Source organism: Urocitellus parryii, chromosome 9 (genome assembly GCF_045843805.1).
Source record: "Urocitellus parryii isolate mUroPar1 chromosome 9, mUroPar1.hap1, whole genome shotgun sequence".
Lineage (NCBI taxonomy): Eukaryota > Metazoa > Chordata > Mammalia > Rodentia > Sciuridae > Urocitellus > Urocitellus parryii.
Genome location: NC_135539.1, coordinates 64,826,725 through 64,848,274, shown reverse-complemented (window position 1 = coordinate 64,848,274; position 21,550 = coordinate 64,826,725). Strand labels below are relative to the sequence as shown.

At 37.2% G+C, this 21,550-nt stretch overlaps 1 protein-coding gene across 1 annotated transcript in view; it reads left to right on the top strand.

Moving 5' to 3' along the window:
- C9H10orf67 (chromosome 9 C10orf67 homolog) overlaps positions 1–21,550 on the top strand; it is a 125,120-nt gene that overhangs the window by 44,848 nt on the left and 58,722 nt on the right. Inside the window, exons 6-8 of the mRNA XM_077802929.1 lie at positions 1,034–1,181; positions 2,263–2,321; positions 9,488–9,553. Coding sequence (XP_077659055.1) covers positions 1,034–1,181; positions 2,263–2,321; positions 9,488–9,553 — 273 coding nt within the window. The remainder of the gene's footprint in view (positions 1–1,033; positions 1,182–2,262; positions 2,322–9,487; positions 9,554–21,550) is intronic.

Here is a 21,550-nt window from a genome sequence, read left to right as displayed (position 1 = left end):
GAAGTATTAAATTCTGCATCAGCCTCCCCAATCCATTACATCTTAATTTTTTTTTTTTTAATGTGTGGTGGTAAAATCTAGACAACCATAAGGGAGTATATTCAGATGTTTTCAATAGCTTTGAACCAGACAAGAAGAAGAGGGGAAAAAAAGAGTGGCTGTCCCAATAAGCTTCTGTTGCGTAAGAAAAAGCCTCTCCCATAATGGACATGGCAAGATTTAAACAAAAGACGCACATAATAAAAATGTAAATGAGTTTGCTTTACTAAAACTATAACTTTAAAGTCTTTTGTTGTAAGTTATCCTGAAACCTTCTTACAAGGTAATCACTGTTTGCATAGAGATTTAAACCGAAGTCTTCAATAGCATTAAACGCCTGCACAGTCCCCGGGTGACAGGCATGCAAAGCCATGTTAATGTTCAGAATATGAATTGCCTCTGGGTGGCTCCTCCACCAAGCAGAAAACCAACTGCGTGGATATCCGTGCGCCTGATGGGCTCCATGCGGCTCCCAGCCTGAAAACGTCACCACTTTGACATGTGATGTGCTCCTCAAGACACTGGCAGCGCTGACACTGGGAAATGCCACAAAGGCAACAAGCCCCCCTCCTTAGCCTTGCACTTTGCCACCCCCTGGCGCTGCCCGTCCGCGGTCTCCCCAGCCTGCCTAGTTACAGGCGGACAGCACTTCAGACACACAGAGGGAAGTGTGGGTGGAGGGGCCCCAGCTGCCTCCCCGGACACAGCCTCCATAGTGAATTGACCTGAATGATGAGGGCATACAAACAGTATGATATGCATTATTCCTGTCAATAAAATGTCCCCATGTGTTGTGGGCTTTGTACAGAATGTACTGCAGCCTTTCTTCCAGCAAGCTCTATTTAGTCTCCTTCCTTTTTACTATTCATATTATAAGTGTGTAATAGAATTCAGAAAATTATATGATAGCTCTTTCTGTATCAGTATTGTCCCCGTGTTGCATATTTAAATCCTCGGCTCCCTGCTTAGAAATATGGAATTCCCTATCTTTCAGGACCTCTTTGCCAAAGAGACCAGCTCTCCAAGACAAACCTTTGAAAAGGAAAACTCAGAGTACAAACAGGAGAATGAGAGACTGCTTCAAGTGATTGCAGGTCTGGAAGAAGAAATTCGACTCAATATCAAAGAAAATTCAGTACTAGGTAACATTTTGGAATCATTTGTGAGAAAAATTGGGCACTTCATAGCTAAGTTTGTCCTTCCCACACATACGTTTGTTTGGTTATTTTCATTTAAAAGATCAACATGATAGTCATCTTTGCTTTTGCTTTAAGATAGGACTCCAGGCTTGGGGAAAAATATTTCTTGTAATCCTGAGCCTCATCTTATTACCTCAGGGTGTTATTTTCAAGCCACATATTGGCTTTTGCAAATAACATGCTCACCAGTGTTCTACCTCACTTAGGAATATGATAAACAGAAACTTTTACTGATTTATCTCACATGCTTAAATGATTATCTGAACTATAGCGTTTGAATACTTAAGTATACCTATTGAGATATGCTTTGTAGAGAAATAGCTCTTTTAAAAAAGTGCTACTACTCAATTATCTTCAATTTTCTGTACAAGTTTCAAATCAGATGCTCATGGGTACACTTTATACCCTTGTTTTTCTACTGTAAATATTGGTAAAAGTTGAATTTACATGATCAAAGTTAGATTGCTTCAAAGTACTTTTTTCATTTAATTATTGTCTTTGTACTTAAGTTAATGGTTATGATGTCGCCCTTAATCTTTGATATGAAAAGAAGGAGGTAATGAGCAAGGATACAAAATTTATAGCAAAATATTGATCAAATGAGATATGGTATGGGGTTCCTTTAGTATAAAATTATGCCATACCAGCATTACTCCGTTTCTCCTCTGTAGTACTTTCTCAGGTTTTGGTAGTTCTTATTGAGTTATAAAGTGACACCTGCTAAAGCATTCTGTATTGGCTGTGACTAACAGCAAAATGTCCACTGCTAGTGTTGATGAATAGCTTTCAGCTCTCAGCCACACTTGGATCTTGAACTTACCTCTTAATCCCTATCTGACCAGCCGTCTGAACAGCAGGAAGAAAGCCGTGAATGTCAAGGGCAGTTGTGAAGGTCACAGTCCTGCTAGGACTTTCGTCCACCATGCCCACCAGTGGTTTCCCAGCCTGCCCTGAAGCAGGCAGCTTGAATACAGGGCATACGCATGTAATTTCATGGTTGGCCTCTCTCTCCTTTTGTTTACAGAAGATGAAATTATAAATCTCAAAGAGATTTCAGAGCAGGATCAGAGAACTATTCAACAGGTACGTAATATTTTCACATTGATAAATGACTCTTTTAAATTGAAATATCAGTACCATTGGCAAAATGACAATGTGTTCAGAGTATCTTAAGATACAGAGAAAAGTTGTCATATGTTTCCCATTATATACGTTTGATTAGGTATTTCCTTGTTCTTTTGAGTAGTAGTGAATTAGAGTTCTGTCTTGGAAATGCACAAGTGTATGGATGCTCCCTTTATTGGGGGTAAAATGGGCAGCAGCTTTGTTGATTATAAGGAACTGAAGTTTCAGGACACAGGGATGTCCAAAGATGTGCTCATGGTTGTAAGGAAATTACATTACTAAGAATAAGCACTCTTGGGCTGGGGATGTGGCTCAAGCAGTAGCATGCATGCGTGTGACCCGGGTTCGATCCTCAGCACCACATACAAAGATGTTGTATCCGCCGGAAAACTAAAGAATAAATATTAAAAAAATTCTCTCTAAAAAAAATAAGAATAAGCACTCTTATTTTTCGTTCCAACATTGGTTCACTTTCAGTATATGAATGAATGGGGCTTATGTTATCTGGTTAACCTTTATTTAAAGCAGGGAATTCTTTTTGGTGTCATGAAAATCAAGATTTCCCAGTACATTTAATGCAGCAGGACCATAGCAGTTCCTGTCCTTGATGCACAACCCAGGGGCCCCTGCTTTGAGCTCTCTGGGTCTTGTACCTCCCCTATGTGGCGCTCAAAACACTTTGTAGTTATGGTCAGACTTCCCCACCATACTCCAGGAGGACAAAGACTGCGCTCAGTCTCTGGTTATATTCCTAGGACTGAGCACAAGTGCAGGGCACCCGGAAAACTGCTTTTTGAGGAATTAATAGGAAGAAGATGTATTTAGAGTTCAAAAAACCATACAGGTGCTAAGCATAGTAACACATGTCTGTAATCCCAGAAATTTGGCAGGATGAGACAGGAGAATCAAAAGTTCAAGTCCAGCCTCAGCAATTCAGCAAGGCCTTAACCAACTTAGAGAGATCATGTCTCAAAATAAAAAACAAAAAGGGGTAGGGATAGTGCTCTGTGGTAAAGCCCCCTGGTTCAATTCCTAGTACCCTAAACAAACAAGCAAACAAACCAACTAAAAAACATATAGGAGAGAAAGCAGATTCTCATGCCCAGATTATTCCAAATAAATTTATTTTCCAGTAACTGAACCAAATATCAATTTTAAAGTTAAAATTAGATAAAATTAAAAATCCAGTTTCTCTCCTTTTTTATTAATTTAAGAAAAATGACAGCAGAATGCATTACAATTCTTAATTACACATATATATATACTATAGTTTTTCATATCTCTGTTTTATATAAAGTATGCTGACATCCAATTCGTGTCTTCATACATGTACTTTGGATAATGATGTCCATCACATCCCACCGTCCTTGCTAATCCCCTGCCTCCTCCCTTTCCCTCCCACCCCTATTCCCTATCTAGAATTCATCTAATCCTTCCATGCTCCCCCTCCCTACCCTACTATGAGTCAGCCTCCTTATATCAGAGAAAACATTCAGCATTTGTTTTTGGGGGACTGGCTAACTTCACTTAGCATTATCTTCTCCAATGCCATTCATTTATCTGCAAATGCCATGATTTTATTCTCTTTTATTGCTGAGTAAAATTCCATTGTGTATATATGTCACATTTTTTTTATCCATTCATCCACTGAAGGGCATCTGCAATTCACAATACCTAAACTGGCTCCACAATTTAGGTATTGTGAATTGTACTAAAAATCCAGTTTCTCTATTACACCAACCACATTTTCAAAATTACAGTGGCCACATATGCCTAAGTTTAGGTTCATGTTTCAATTAGGTCTTATGTTGCTATTTGGGATGTTCTTTAATTTTATATAAAGTCACTTCTGAGAACTATTTTTTAATTAATTTATTTTTTATTTGTTCTACTTCGTTGTACATGACAGCAGAATGCATTTTAATTTATCATACACAAATAGAGCACAACATTTCAATTTTCTAATTGTACTCGGTGTACAGATGCACTGTTCGTGCAATCATCCTATACCTAGGGTAATGATGCCCATCTGAGAATTAATTTTTAAAGAAATGGTTACCCCGATAGATCAGAGTTGGGAAATGATTGCTCTGATCACTGAATTCTACAAAACGATTTTATTTCCTTGTGCTTCACCCCGTTGCACTGGCGATGATGTAGATTCCTTTTTTTACTGGGTAGCAACAGAATTTGTAAACAGACAACTTCAGCCTTCTTGGCATTGACTTCTAGGGTTAAAAATGAAATCTCTGCTTCTAGTTTTACTTAACCTACAAGGGAACACCAATTTATTGTAAATGTTTCTAATACTCATCTATACTACTACCATCGAAAAGAAATTCCATAAGCTTCCTACTCTCTGAGAGGTACAATAAAGAATTAAAACAAACAAACAAAAAAATATCAATGGCAAGTCATCAATTAGGAAGAAACATGCCCTGAGTGACTAGTTGCACCCTGTGTGAGTTTCAATACATCATAAGTGCTGCCTCAGCTTTTGAGACCTATAGTGGTCATGGGTAGCCACTGGCCACATGTGGCTACTGAACACTTGAAATATGGCCAGTGCAACTGAAGAACTGAATTTTTTTCTTTTTTATATTTTTATTGGTGCATGATAATACATAATAGTGGGGTTCCTTATGACATTTTTATGTATAATTTTTAGTTGTTGATGGACCTTTATTTTATTTTTATTTTATTTTATTAATTTATTTTTTGTGTGGTGCTGGGGTTTGAACCCAGGCCTTTGTGCATATGAGGCAAACACCCTACCAACTGAGCTATATCCCCAGCCCTATTTTATTTATTTGTTTATGTATAAGAATCGAACAGTACTCACACAAGCTAGGCAAGTACTCTACCACGAAGCCACAACCCCAGCCCCTCATCGCTACATATTTTTATGTGTATAATTTGATCAATTTCATTCCCAAAAATCTCCCCTTTCCCTCCCATACTCTCTCACCTGGGTCCCCTTCCTCTACTGGTCTTCATTCTAATTTTGTGAATTGATCCACCACCCCTCCTCCCCACTTTTTCCCTTTTGTTCTCTATCTTCTACATATGAGATAAAGCTAGTGACCCTTGACTGATTTTGGCTTCTTTCACTTAATATAATACTTTCATGTTCCATCTATTCTCCTGCAAATGACATAACTTCAGTCTTCTTTATGACTGAATAAAATGCCATTGTGGACATATAACACATTTTCTTCATCCATTCATCCATTTTGACACATACCTAGACTGTTGTGGATCATGCTGCCATAAACATGGGTATGCGTGTATCACTATAGTAGGCGGACCATAATTCTTTAGTATAAATACCTAGGAGTGGTACAGTTGGATCAAATGATGACTGTATTCCTAATTTTTTGAGGAAAGTCCATGCTGATTTTCATAGTGCTTGTACTAATTTACAATCCCACCATGTAAAAGTGTTTCTCCACATCCTCAAGTGTTTATTATTATTTGTATTCTTGATGATTGCCATTCTCACTGGAGTGAGATGAAATCTTACTGTAATTTTGATTTACATTTCCTTAATTGTTGATACATTGAGTACTTTTTAGTAATTTTGTTGGCTATTTGTATTTCTTCTTCTGAGAAATGTCTGTTTTGTCATTTGCCCATTTATTGATAGAGTTATTTGGGTTTTTTGTTATTGTTTTTGGTATTAAGCTTTCTGAGTTCTTTATCTATTCTGGATATTAAGCCTCTGTCAGAAAAGTAACATCAACAATGTTTCCCATTCTGTAGGTTCCCTCTTCATACTCTTACTTTTTCCTTTGCTATACATAAACTTTTAAATTTGATGCCTTCTCATTTAAATTTTTGGCATTATTTTCTGTGTTTCAAGAGTCCTTCTGAGGAAGTTTTTTTTTTTTTTTACTGGTTCTTTTCAATTATACATAACAGTAGAGTACATTTTGATATAATTATTCATGCATGGAATATATATTATTGTAATTAGGGCTCCCTACTGAAGAAGTTTTTGTCTGCACCTATATGTTGAAATGCCAACCCTATGTTTTCTCTTAGGAGTTGCAAAGTTTCTGGTCTAATTCCTAAGTCTTTGTTCCATTTTAAATTGACTTTTGATTTACAGACTAAGAGTTTTGAATCGACTCTCATTCTTCTACATTCGGATAACCAGTTTTCCCCTCATCATTTGTCTATCTAGTCTCCAAAGTATGTTTTTGGAGTCCTTGTCAAGGATTAAATGACTGTATCTGTGTGCCGGTGTTTGTGTCTTCTATTCTGTACCATTGGTCTACGTTTTTATATCAGTACCATACTATTTTTGTTACAATAGCTCTATAGTATAATTTAAGTCAGGCATTGTATCTCCAACATTGCTTCTCTTGCTGAGAATTACTTTGACTATTCTGGGTTTATGATTCTTCCAAATGAATTTTAGAACCTTTTGCCCCGAGTCTTTTGAATAATGTCATTGGTAATTTGATGGAGATTGCATTGAATCTCTATGTCACTTTTTGGTAATATAGTCACTTTAACAATATTAATTCTGCCTATTTATGAACCATGGGAGGCCTTTTCATCTTCCAGTGTCTTCTTCAGTTTCTTTCTTCAATGTTGTATAATTTTTATTGCAGAGGTCTTTCATGAAGAACTGAATTTTTAATCTAAATTTTGTTTATTTTAAATTTAAATTGAATAACTGATACTTGTTTCAGTTATTGGGGAAAATCTTTAGGTATATTTTTAATTGCTTGGGTATGTGAATCTACTTTTTCATATACACAGTTTTAAAATTTTAAAAAAAATCTAAAAACTTAACTCTCAAGTTGAGATAAGTGATGACAAATACACAATGGATTTCAAGGATTTGACATAAGAATGAAAAATAGCTGACAAATAATTTTGAATTTGATTGCACATTAAAATGATAATATTTTACATATGCAGGGAAAATGAACATTGTTAAAGTTACTTTTTTAACCTTTATAACAAAGCTACTGTAAAATTCAAAATTATGTATATGACACATTATATTTCTATTTCACATATCTACTTTAGACAAATATAGCACTTCTAACCTGCTTGATCATTTTAAAAAATCCTTTCCTCTTTATTTCTTTCTTTGTCCTGGAACTCCACACAAACATGAAATATAGGCACATTTTGATATTGAGCAGAAAAATTCTAGAACCCTAGGTTCCTGTTCCATTTCTGCCACTATGTGCCATTGGGGCAGCCAAGTCCCTTCTCCCCTCCTTCCTGTTTCTCCCAGGCTTAGTGTGTGTAGAATATGATAATGTAATGAAAGGGATTTGTCCATTAGAAAGCAGATCAGAATTGCTGAATGAATGAGAACTGATATTTGTTGGTTTGTTTCCATGATACTTCACCAAGTCAGCAGTGCTTCTTAGGTACTTTTCAGTGCTAAACACTGTGCTACTGCGAAAAAAAAAATAATTAAAGTGCATGTATAGACACATATGATCTCAGCTGGGAAGGATGCCCAGTCTAGGGGATAGATAAAAACATAAAGAAGTGGGATATGATCATATTAGAAATGTGTACCTAGAAAAAAAAAAAAGATACCTGGCTTCATTTGGAAGGTAAGGCTTTACAAACAGTAGTCCCACATCCTGCTCTGAGGGAGATCCACTCCAAGGTAAGAAGTCAGAAGAGCTTGGATAAACCAGGCTACAGAGTATGAATACCTATAGTGTGAGATATGTTCATGGAACTGTTTGCAATTTGATATAACTAGAGAATGAAATAAGAGTTAAGTGAGACCACATGGTGAGAATTTGTGGTGGGTACGAAAGAGGGTGAAGACTAGGGAGTAGGGAAGGGGGATAAGTAAGAAACAGAAGAATAAAAAGGACAACTCAAATTTTAGGATAAGCCACATGCTCCCTCCCAATGAAGTTAAAAACAAATTGGGAAAAAAAAAATTGAAAGTGGAACTGAATTTGGGTAGGCTGACCTCTTGCCACTGACGTGTGCTAAGCACTATCCAATGTGGAGTTCAGTAGCTTTTGTGTTTTAATTCCAATAATCTAATAACAGGGATAGACATATCTGTCCTTCAGCTGTGGCCACAATACAATCCAGTCTCATGAATTTCATTCTAGTAAGGAGACAGACCAGGAGTTGGGGTTCTGAGCATGCTAGGGTGCACTTAATGAGGCATGTCAGAGATCCAGGAAGCCTAGAGGAAAGATACTGGGCTGACTCCCAGAAGAGGGGCTAGAGTTAGTCAGCAGAGAGGGAGAGTGGGAAGTTCATCCTAAGCACAAGGAGGAAGCCTCTTGCAGCGAAGGGTGTGTAGTTTGCTAGAGCTGAAGAGTCCATAAAAGTAAGGGGTGACAAGGGTCAAGGCACAATTGGAAAGAATTATTATTCATGCCAAGAGTTTAAATTACCTTCAGAGTACATTGAGGAGCCTTGAACATTGTGATTGGATCAGATTTGTGTTACAGGAAGAAAATGAATGGAAGGTAGGAAAATGTAGAGCCAGAGAGACCCATTAAGAGGATACTTGGATAAACCAGGAAAACTAAAAGACCTTGAAACAACAAGGATGGTGACCTTGGAGTATCTGTTAAACTAATAAGTACATGAATTAATTGAGTGGATGTCAAGGTCAAGGGTTTAATTTTACAAGTGTTTAAAACACACAAATGAATTATTATTTAAAGTACCAGGCAAGTCACATGGGTACAATAGTGTGAAGTATGTGGGCTTTTGGTGGCTATTTTCAATCAATATGAATAGGCCTGATATCACATAAATATAACACAAAAAGCTAAGAGAAATGGGTTATATAAAGAGTAAAGCAAACTTGCTCTTGTGTCATACTAGGACTTGCTTTATTATGTATTGGTCTCACATTTGTGAGAAGGGTGGGGTGAGGAAGGTTATAAATATATTGGCATTTTCTGTGTACATTTGTTTGCTTATATAACAATCCTATAATAATATATTATCATTAACATAATGATCTGTACAAATTTAGTTTTTCCTTTGACCACACGGGAATGAATTTTTCTCATATCAAAAAATGTTTTGCCAAATTCTACTGAGGCGAAATTTCAGATGTTCTGTTCTTATCTTGAATTAAAATGTAATATTCTTCTCTATTTCAGTTAATGGATAGCAGAGAAAGATTAAGATATGAACTTGAGTGTGAAAAATCAGTAGTTCAAGATATGGTAAGATGATTTATTATATTTTTTTTCCCTAATGAATTTGAATCCAAGAATGTAATTTAAATCATGAAACTTCCATATACCCAACTGTTTACAACGAATTATTCATTTGGCCTTTATCAAAAAATGTAAGTGCATGCATGGCAAACATTTTAAACAAGGATTTTTGAGAAAACAGCTTGAGTAGCAGTATAATCAATATATTTACTAGTTGGTAGAATCTTGCGCAAGAATAAGGATCACCACTTAAAGGACTGTTCAACTTTTTTTTTTTTTCATTTTATGATGGAGATCTAAAAAACAAAAACAAATGCGAGAGCCCAATATTTTGAAGGATTTTCTATTTTTAGTTACAAATTGCCACAAGTGACAATAACAACAAAAAAAAGAAGCCAGTAGATATTTTGGCATTCTGTGTTGGTCTCATAAGAAAACACTGCCTTTTTATGCTCTTTTAAGAGAACTTTCCAGACGGCTGGTCTTTTATTTTATCAGTTGACTCCCCACCCCCTGGCCCCCACCCCAGCCCCCGCCCAGTTTATGGTGTTATACTTGGGCTTTCAACTGATCACCACTAGTATGTCTTTGTTACAGTAAACTGACTGTGTTTATTATAATAAAAAATAAAACACAGCTTGACTTGCGTTCTAAATGTGCTTGAAAAGAATATGATACTGTTTAGAAGAGAAAAGGTTGTTCATAGGAAATCCACACCACTGCAGATATTGAAACATTCGCTTTTTTACAGCTTGTCACACTTTGTGCCAAGTCATGACTGTTTCCCCAACTCTGTTTTGTTGCTCTCAGCACCCTGTGTTTTGGGTTCCTTGTCATAGAAATTAATGGAAACAATGCTCCTGGATTACAATAAAGCCTTCTATGAAACCAACTTGGGAAAGCAGGCGATGGGGAAAAATTATACTCAGCAGCTAGTCACAAAAACCATGTGCTGACAAAATATGTTATTTTGAACCCTTTACTTTTAAATACCTGGCACATGAAAATAGTCCCCATAATCTGAGTCTACTGGGTCAATTTCTTCTATCGTTATCCTTCACCCTGCTCTGCCGTTTCTGCGAAGTCCGGGCTCTGCTTTCAAAAATCAAATGTATGCAATGTTGTCATTAAAAGAGGAAGCGTTTTTGTAGGGTGGGAAGCAAATGTTACATGGCTAGTTTGTTAGGGCAACAGAGAAGAAATTAAACCACTCAGTTGATGGATTTTTGCCTTTATTAGAAGCAGACCTGATATACCCTTTGAATTACTTTGCCTTTTTTGTTTGTTTGTTTGTTTAACTATAATCATTTTACGGGTGCTATTGTACTCCCCACAGAGGAACCAATCACGTGCTTTTTTCTTGGTTAGACGTTTGCTGAGCCCTAAGCTGGTTGCCAAGCAGCCAAAGCCCACATCCCAAACCCCACAACAGCACCAGTGCCTTCAGGATGCTTAGAACTAGTTTGAGGATTCATGTTTTCAATAGAGGGATTGGTTCTCCTTGTGGCCAGGGTTTCTATGGCATATAGGTTTGGGGCCTGGGGAGGCCACTGTTTCCCCCCTCACACCCCCACGGCATTCTGCAGAGCAGTTGGAGGGAGACTGGCTTTGTTGCTCTTTGAGCTCCTTTGTTCAGTGCTGGGCTCCTTTTTGCTCATAAACCAGGATTTAGGAGAAGTGGGAGAAGGTGGAGTGAACCACAGTCATTTGTAAAAATCTAAAAAATGTTCTCGTAAGAGGTTTTTGTTCCAGGCTTGTCTGTTACTGTTTTCAGTAGAGTGTAAAAGTCGAAGAGCTGGTAGTGAAGAGGCATGATCAACAAGTATAAGTAAGCAATTTTTGAGTGATTGTATTTTTAGATTAGTTTTGGGGAAACATATTAAATAATTTCATTTCTTCCTATAATTTCTAGGCCGAGTGTCTTTTATTTATCTTGAAGTTAACAGAAGAAGGAGAAGGTGCTCATCAGAAAAATACCACAATTTATCTCTTTCCCTGGCCTAATTTCCTTCATCCCATTTCATGTGATTTCTCAGAACAATCAAGATAGGAAGGAGGTACAGAGTTGCTCTAGTCCCATTCTGGGGGCCCAGCACCAAGTGACTACTGCATTCACCTGCTCCTGTAACTGAGTTCCTGAGGTCTGAGTTCCCTTCCGGGCATGCTTCAAGGATGTCCAATCCTACTGCATGCGATGTGTCAGCATTTGCCCATCTAGCTGGGATGCTTCCTGGGGTCTGTGCAAACCTGCACTGACATTGAAGTTCTTGGAATAGTGGCCCCTAAGACCAACATAACAGGAATAATGGTTGAGTGGGACTGTATCTCTATATGCCACAGCAAGCAGAGCAGCAAGTTCTACTGACCCTGTTTGACTCTCAGTGAGTCCCTGCCCACCGGTCAGTCAAATGTGCTCCACGTAGTCCCACACATCTGGTAGCCCTGCTTAACCTTTATAATCTGCTTATAAAGTCAGAGAGGCAGAGGGGAAAATATTGTGAATGGAAGAGTTTCCTTGAACAGAGGTTCAAAGCTCATTAGAATGAGGCCCCCAAACAATACACCTTACCGGAAGTCAGCAGATACGTCTACTAAGAATCAAGAGGTTCATACCAAGGTGCCTCAGGTACTGTTTCTACAGTGCTGAAGTACTTGCCCTCTCCTAGTTGGTAGCTCCCAATCATCCTCCAGGTCAGAGGTCAGACACCACTTCCTTTGGGAAAACTTCCCTGCACAGCTTTCCTAGCCCAGATGAAGTACCCACTCTCACATCACATAGATCCCGGTTCTCCTCTGACAGCTCTCATCACATTCTGTAGAGATGGCCTGTTCACATGTCTTTTGCTACTTGAAGTGAGCTTCTTGACGGCAACAACTTCATCTTGTTCTTTTTTGTACTCCTAAAGCCTAATGTGGGAGCTGCCATGGAGCCAGACGCTCAGTAAATATTTGCTATGAGTAATAAAGCAATGAATATCTAAAATGATTAGTTGAAAATGGTAACCCACGACAGCTTGAACCTATACATAGTTCAGTAAGCTGATGATATACACATATGGCATAGCTCACAATGTGCAGAATTACTATCATGTGGTTTTCACTATTAAGTTTCTGGTTCTTACTTCAGTAGATATTAAACTTTTTAGTCTCAGGATCCCTTTACTCTTTGCCTTTCTTTCTTCCTTCCTTCCTTTCTTCCTTCCTTCCTTTCTTTCTTTCTTTTTTTCATTTGAATACAATACCTTTATTTTTATGTGGGGCTGAGGCTTGAACCCAGGGCCTTGCATATGCTAGACGAGCTCTCTACCGCTGAGCCACAACCCCAGCCCTAGATGTGTTTTCTTTGTTGAAATTTGCTATCTGTAAAATTAAGACAGAATCAAGTGATTTTTTTAAATCATTTAATAATAATAATAATAGTAATAAGCCCTTTATATACAAACATAAGTAACATAGTATTTATAAAAATATTTTCCAAAACAGAAATGTTTATATCTTCTTACATTTTTGCAATTTAAAAAAAAAATATCTGACTTCCTTGAAGAAAGTTGCATCCTCATATCTAGATCTGCATTCTGTGTTATGATTAAATATAACACAGCCTCTGGAAAATTCCACTGTACACTTAATAGGCCATGAAAATGAAGAAAAGGCAATTAATTTCTTAATATTACTATGAAAATAATTTAGATGTCACAGAACCCCTAAAAGTCTTGGAAGCCCCAGATGTCCTTGGACTACACATTGAGATCATCTTCCTCTCTTGTTTAATAAGGAAATATCCTTAGCCAGATGTGGTTAAGTTAAATATCTTTGTCCTTTCATGATTCTGATCCTCTTCCTTCCTTTATTCACTCATTGTTTTCCTTGACACATCACCTTTACAATGTTATACTAATACCTTTTGATGTACATAAGCCATTAATGCTGAGCTCAGGCAGAAAATTCCAGATTCCCATTTGAGGAAATTCTCATGGATCTGTCAACAAAGTTAGGCTGTTTCTGTGGGTACTATGTAGTGTTGTGCTGTTATATTCCTAGCTGGTTGGCAAGGGGCACAGGCAAACATACTAGTAAGATAGGATGTAGATATAAACCATACTTATTAAAAACTTACAAGAAGAGAGTACACAGGGAGAAAATACTCCTTTAATCTTGTATTAACCAACCAAAACGTAAGCTTGGGCAGAATGAATCACAGAAAATACTGCAGGAGAGGGACTACTCCACTTCCAGTAACTCTTTGTAATTTATAGGGAAATTGCAAAGAGAACTGGGACCATCTAGTTCACTGCATTACAATGAGCTTCCTGGCCAGAAAATGTCAAAGATAAGGAAGCAGCCATGGGCAGTGGCACACACCTGTAATCCCAGGGACTTGGGAGGTTGAGGCAGGAGAATCACATATTCAAAGCCAGCCCCAGCAAAAGTGAGGCACTAAGCAACTCAGTGAGACCTTGTCTCTAAATTAAAAAAAAAAAAAAGGAAGCATGTGTGATCACGTGTGATAAACAATATGGACAATATGGAGTAGAAACAATTTTATAAACTTCAAAAAATTGGAGTTTTCTTACATTATTTATTGTTTGTGGTAATTTTTTTTTCCAGTGGGAATAGGGCTCAGTCCTAATCAAGTATATGGCCATATATGCCTAGTTGGATTTCCAAATTATTATGCATCAGTGATTGCTATATGCTGCCCATTCTTTTCCTGTAGAAAGCAGGTAGAGTCTCTAGTGCTGACCCTATGTCCCATCTTGGTACAATGGCTGTGTGGAAGACAAATAACTTGTCTTTTTAGTTCCTGGGTCTTTGGATAAAGAGCAACTGTACTCAAAGAACCTCATTTGCACCTTCACCTGATCTAGATAAAGAGATCCCAGGATAGTAGCTGATGCTATAGGAGGACGAGGTTTCTGGAGGCGTGGGATGAAAATTAATGGATCTCGATTATGGGGAGGATGTAAAACATTAGAGCCAGAGGGCAGAACAGTGCAGGAAAACATCTTGTGAATGTCCAGTATCTATTTGTGATGAAAACTGGAAGTAGAAGTGAACTTCCTCAAGATGACAAAAAAATAGCTATTTTATGTTTCATGGTGATGACTAAATGTTGTTGTAAGCCTAAAGTCAGAAATGAGACAAAGATTTCTGTTCTTATCACTTGCATTTGACATTGTAGTTTAGGTCCTAACCAGTGCAGTGATACAACGAAAGGAAATAACTGCCATCCAGTGCCGCAGTCTGGCTGGGCACAAATCCCGAGCCACTCAAGCAGGAACAAACTTTATTTCCGAACTCCCTCGAAGGCCACCCACACGGCCTTCTCCGGGACCACACCACACACCAACCGGAAGTCCTACCACCGGAACTTCACCAACCAACAGGAACTCCCCAGGCAATCCTCGGGAGAACTCCAAAGTAGCCGGTGCCCGAGGCAGACAGTAAAGGTCTAATATACAATTGAATCAATCCAGCATCATCTTAATGGCTCGCCTCTCAACCAATACTATTGGCAAAATGCCAGGGGCCATTCCCACTCGGCTGTGGCTCTCAGCAATCCAGTGTAGAAAGGAAAAAGTAGACTTTTGTTCCTAGAGGACATGATCATTGTTTTTAAAATATTTTTTATTTGTCAATGGACCTTTATTTAATTTATTTATTTATGTATTATATGTGGTGCTGAGGATCAAACCCAGTGCCTCACAATGCTAGGCAAGCGCTCTACCACTGAGCCACAGCCCTAGCCCCCGAGGACATGATCATTTATATAGGAAATCCTAAGAAATTTATCAAAAAACCCAAGCAAACACACACACACACACAAAAAAAAAAACCAACAACAACAAAACCAACTACTAGAAGTAATAAGTGAATTTAGCAAGGTTGCAAAGATCAAGATATAAAAATCATATATTTCTATATATAGGCAATGAATAATCAAAAATTGACATTTTGAAAAGCACCTCTTTCAATAGTATCAAAAACATTAAAAACTTTTGGATAAATTTAACAAAATATGTACAAAACTGGTACAGTGGATATAACAGAATAATGCTGAAGGAGTTGCTGGAGAGAGATACCATGTTTAAGTTTTAGAGGATGCAAATTACTAAGCTTGTCAGTTTCTCCAAATTGATTTGTAGCTTCAATACCATCCCAATCAATATCTCAGCAGACCTTTCTGTTGAAATCAGAAACCCACCCTAAAATTTATGTGGAAATACGCAGAATCTTGGGTAGCTAAAATAATTTTTTTTAAAAGAATACAGTTGTAAGACATATACAATCTAGTATCAAAACTCAGTGTGAGACACCCACCAGAGCACAGCCTGCAGCATGGGACTGCCCTTCTGACTAGCAGACTACAAGAGAGCAGGTCCACACTGGCCTGCACAGGATCCAGGCTCACAGTAGGCCCTTGTCCATCCCGCCACCTGCAGACACCCGCCAGAGCCCAGCCTCTGGCTAGGGACCGCTTCTTTTGACCAGCAGACTACCCCTGGAGCTCAGGCCTGAACTAGATCTGCCCTCACCTAGGTCCAGGATCCACTCAAGAAAGGAAAGACACATAGGCAACATGAGAAAACAAGGGAGGAAAGTGCCCCAAACAAACCAGGATAATACAATAACAGAACCCATGGACAGTAAAGTTGATGAAATGTCAAGAGAAGGAGTAAGAAGGTTCATAATTAAAATGATCTGTGAATCAAAGAATGAACTAAATGAGCAAATATAGGCAAAAATTGATCATTCCAATAAGGAGATAAGAGAGCAAATACAGGTAGCAAAAGAAGGAGATAGAGACTATGAAAAAAATGCAGTTAGAAATCTTTGAAATGAAGGATAAAATAAACCAAACAAAAATCTCAATATAAAGTATAACCAACAGACTAGGTCACTTAGAAGAAAGAATGTCAGATAATGAAGACAAAGTATACAATCTGGAAAAAATAAAGTTGACCACACAGTGAAGGTAGTAAGAAACATCCAAGAATTATGGGACAGCATCAAAAGACCAAATCTAAGAGTTATTGGGATAGAGGAAGGCACAGAGTTTCAAACCAAAAGAATGAACAATCTTTTCAATGAGATAATATCAGAAAGTTTCCCAAGCATGAAGAATGAATTGGAAAATGAAATAAAGAGGCTTACAGGACACCAAATGTGCAAAATAACAACAGATCTACACCAAGGAACATTATAATGAAAATGCCTAGCATACAGAATAAGGAAAGAATCTTAAAAGCTGCAAGAGAGAGTAATCAAATCACATATAGGGGGAGACCAATTTGTGTCTCAGCAGATTTTTTTCAACCTAGACCCTCAAAGCCAGGAGATCATGAAATAACATATATCAAGCTCTGAAAGAAAATGAGATGTAATGTAACCAAGAATCGTATATCCAGTTATATCTAGCAAAACTAAGCTTTAGATTTGATGATGAAATAAAAACCTTCCATGATAAACAAAAGAATTTACAACTAGAAAGTCTGCACTACAGAACATCCTTGGCAAAATATTCCATGAAGAGAAAATAAAAAACAAGGATGAAAATCAGCAGTGGGAGGTATTACACTAAAGGAAAACCTGATCAGAGGAGAAACCGAGTCATGTTAAATACCAAAAATGGCTGAGAATACAAATCATGTCTCAATAATAACCCTGAATGTTAATGCCCTAAACTTACCAATCAAAAGATATAGAATAGCAGATTGGATCAGGAAAAAAAAAAGACACAACAATATGCTGCCTCCAAGAGTTTCATCTCATAGGAAAAAACATCCACAGATTGGAGGTGAAGGGTTGGGAAGAATCATACCACTCACATGGACTGCAGAAGCAAGCAGGGGTTTCTATCCTCATATCAAAAAAAGTAGACTTCAAGCTAAAGTTAATCAAAGGGCATAAAGAAGGACCCTACATACTTCTCAGGAGAACCATACACCAACAAGACTTGACAATTATAAATATATATTCCCCAAACAATGGAGTATCTACATTCATCAAACAAACTCTTCTCAAGTTCAAGAGTCAAATAGACCACAACACAATAATTTTGAGTGACTTTAACACACCTCTTTTACCACTGGATAGATCTTCCAAACAAAAGCTGAACAAAGAAACTATAGAATTCAATAAAACAACCAATAACTTAGACTTAACTTACATAAATAGAATATTTCATCCTTCAACATGTGAGTACACTTTCTTCTCAGCAGAACATGGGTCCTTCTCTAAAATAGACCATATATTATGCCACAAAGCAACTCTTAACAAATATAAAATAGTAGAGATACTACTCTGAATTCTATCAGATCATAGTGAAATGAAATTAGAAATCAATGATATAAAATAAGAAATAAAAGCTACTCCAACACTTGGAGACTAAATAATATGCTACTGAATAAACAATGGGTTGCAGAAGACATCAAGGAGGAGATTAAAAAAAATTTTGGAGGTGAGTGAGAACACAGTTACAATATATAGAAATCTCTGGGACACTGTGAAGACAGTTCTAAGAGAAAAGTTCATTGCATGGAGTTCATTCCTTAAAGAAAAAGTCAATAAATAAATGACTTAATATTACATCTCAAAGCCCTGGAAAAAGAAGAACAAATCTATACCAAAAGCAGTAGAAGACAGTAAATAATTAAAATCAGAGCTGAAATCAATGAAATTGAAACAAAAGAAACAAAAAAATTGACAAAACAAAAAGTTGGCTCTTTGAAAAAATAAAATTGGCAGACCCTTAGCCATGCTAACAAAGATTAGGAGAGAGAAAAACTCAAATTACTAACATATGTGATGAAAAAGGAAAGATCACCACAGACACTACAGAAATACAGAAGATAATTAGAAATTATTTTGAAAACCTGTATTCAAATAAAATAGAAAACATCAAAAGCATCGACAAATTTCTAGAGTCATACTATTTGCCCAAATTTAATCAGGATGATATACATGATTTAAACAGAAAAATTTCAAGTGACAAAATAGAAGAAGCCATCAGAAGCCTACCAACAAAGAAAAGCCCAGGACTGGATGGATACACAGCCGAGTTCTACAAGACCTTTAAAGAAGAACTAATACCAACACTCTTCAATTTATTTCAGGAAATAGAGGCAGCACTTCCAAATTCATTCTATGAGGCTAATATCACCCCGATTCCAAAACCAGGCATAGACACATCAAAAAAAGAAAACTTCAGAACAATATCTCTAATGAACATAGATGCAAAAACTCTCAATAAAATTCTGGCAAATTGAATACAAAAACATATCAAAAAGATCATGCACCACAAACAAATGGGATTCATCCCAGGGATGCAAGGGTGGTTCAACATACAGAAATCAACAAGTGTAATTCATCCTATCAATAGGCTTATCCAAAGATAAAAATCATATGATCATCTTAATAGTCACAGAAAAAGCATTTGACAAAATACAGCACCCCCTCATGTTCAAAACACTAGAAAAACTAGGGATAACAGGAACATATCTCAACATCATAAAGGCTATCTATGCTAAGCCCCAGGCCAACATCATTTTAAATGGAGAAAACTTGAAGGCAGTTCTCTAAAAACTGGAACAATACAGGGATGCCCTCTTTCACCACTTCTATTTAACACAGTTCTTGAAACACTGGCCAGAGCAATTAGACAAAGGAAATTAAAGGGATATACATAGGAAAAGAACTCAAATTGGCACTATTTGCTGATGATATGATTCTATATCTAAAAGAACCAAAAAATTCCACCAGCAATCTTCTAGAACAAGTAAATGAGTTCAGCAAAGTAGAAGGATATAAAATCAACACCCATAAATCAAAGGCATTTCTGTATATCAGTGACAAATCCTCAGAAAGAGAAATGAGGAAAATACCCCATTTACAATACACTTAAAAAAAATAAAACACTTGGGAATTAACTTAGAGAAAGAGATGAAAGATCTATACAATGAAAACAAAAGAACCCTAAAGAAAGAAATCAAAGAAGACCTTAGAAGATGGAAAGATCTACTTTGCTCTTGGAATGACCATACTACCAAAAGCACTGTATATATATTTAATACAATTCTGATCAAAATCCCAATGGCATTCCTCATTAGAAAAAGTAGTCATGAAATTCATCTGGAAAAATAAGAGACCCAGAATAGCTAAAGCAATCCTTAGCAGGAAGAGTGAAGCAGGTGGCATCACTATACTAGACCTTAAACTATACTACAGAGCAATAGTAACAAAAACAGCATGGTATTGGCACCAAAACAGACTGGTAGACCATGGTACAGAATAGAGAACACAGAGACTAATCCACAAAATTACAATTATATTAGACAAAGGTGCCCAAAACATGCATTTCAGAAAAGATAGCCTCCTTAACAAATGGTGCTGGGAAAACTGGAAATCCATATGCAACAAAATTAAACCCCTATCTCTTTTTGTGCATGCACAAAACTCAACTCAAAATGGATCAAGGACCTAGGAATAAAACCAGAGACCCTGCATCTAATATAAGAAAAAGTAGGCCCTAATCTCCATCATGTGGGATTAGGCCCCAACTTCCTTAATAAGACTCCAATAGCGCAAGAATTAAAATCAAGAATCAATAAATGGGAGGGATTCAAGCTAAAAATTTCTTCTCATAAAAAGAAACAATCTGTGAGGTGAATAGAAAGCCTACATCTTGGGAGCAAATATTTACCCCTCACACATCAGATAGAGCACTAATTTCTGGGGTATATAAAGAACTCAAAAAGCTAAACACCAAAATCACAAATAACCCAATCAATAAATGGGCCAAGGACATGAACAGACACTTCTCAGAAGATGATATACAATCAATCAACAAATATACAAAAAAAAATGTTCATCATCGCTAGAAATTAGAGAAACTCAAATCAAAACCACTCTAAGATTTCATCTCACTCCAGTCAGAATGGCAGCTATTTTGCATACAAACAACAATAAGTGTTGGCAAGGATGTGGGGGAAAAGGTACACTCATATATTGTTGGTGGGACTGCAAATTGGTGTAGTCAATATGGAAAGCAGTATGGAGATTTCTTGGAAAGTTGGGAATGGAACCACCATTTGACCCAGCTATCTCTCTCCTCAGTCGATACCCAAAGGACTTAAAAACAGCATACTACAGAGACACAGCCACATCAATGTTTATAGCAGCACAATTCACAATAGCTAAATTGTAGAACCAACCTAGATGCCCTTTGGTAGATGAATGGATTAAAAAAAATGTGGCATATATACACAATGGGATATTACTCAGCAATAAAAGAGAAAAAAATCAGGGCATTTTCAAGTAAATGGATGGAGTTGCGGGAGATAATGTTAAATGAAGTCAGCCAATCCCCAAAAACCAAATGCCCAATATTTTTTCTGATATAAGGGGGCTGATTTATAGTGGGGTAGGGAGGCGGGGAGCAAGGGAGGAACAGACGAACTCTAGATAGGGCAGAGGGGTGGGAGGAGAAAGGAGGAGGCATGGGGTTGTAAATGATGGTGGAATGTGACGGACATCATTATCCAAAGTACATGTATGAAGACACGAATTGGTGTGAATATAATTTGTGTACAACCAGAGATATTAAAAAATGTGCTCTATATGTGTAATATGAATGCATTCCATTGTCATATATAAATAAAAAATTAATTTAAAAAGCCTATAAAAACTTAATTTAAAGTATAGTAGTGAAGGTAAAGCAGTATTGGCATAAGGATAAACATATAGATTGATGAAATAGAAGAGAAAGCCCAGAAATAGACCCTGTGGGTCACCTATGGTGAATGGATTTCTGACAAGGTGTCAAGACAATTCATGCAGTAAAGGATAATCTTTTCAATAAATGCTGCTGGAACAATTGGACAGCTCTTAGCAAAATAAATGAACCTCAACTCCTCATAAAAACCTGAAATTGGGGGCTGGGGCTGTAGCTCAGTGGCAGAGCACTTGCCTAGCATGTGTGAAGCATGGGTATGATCTTCAGCA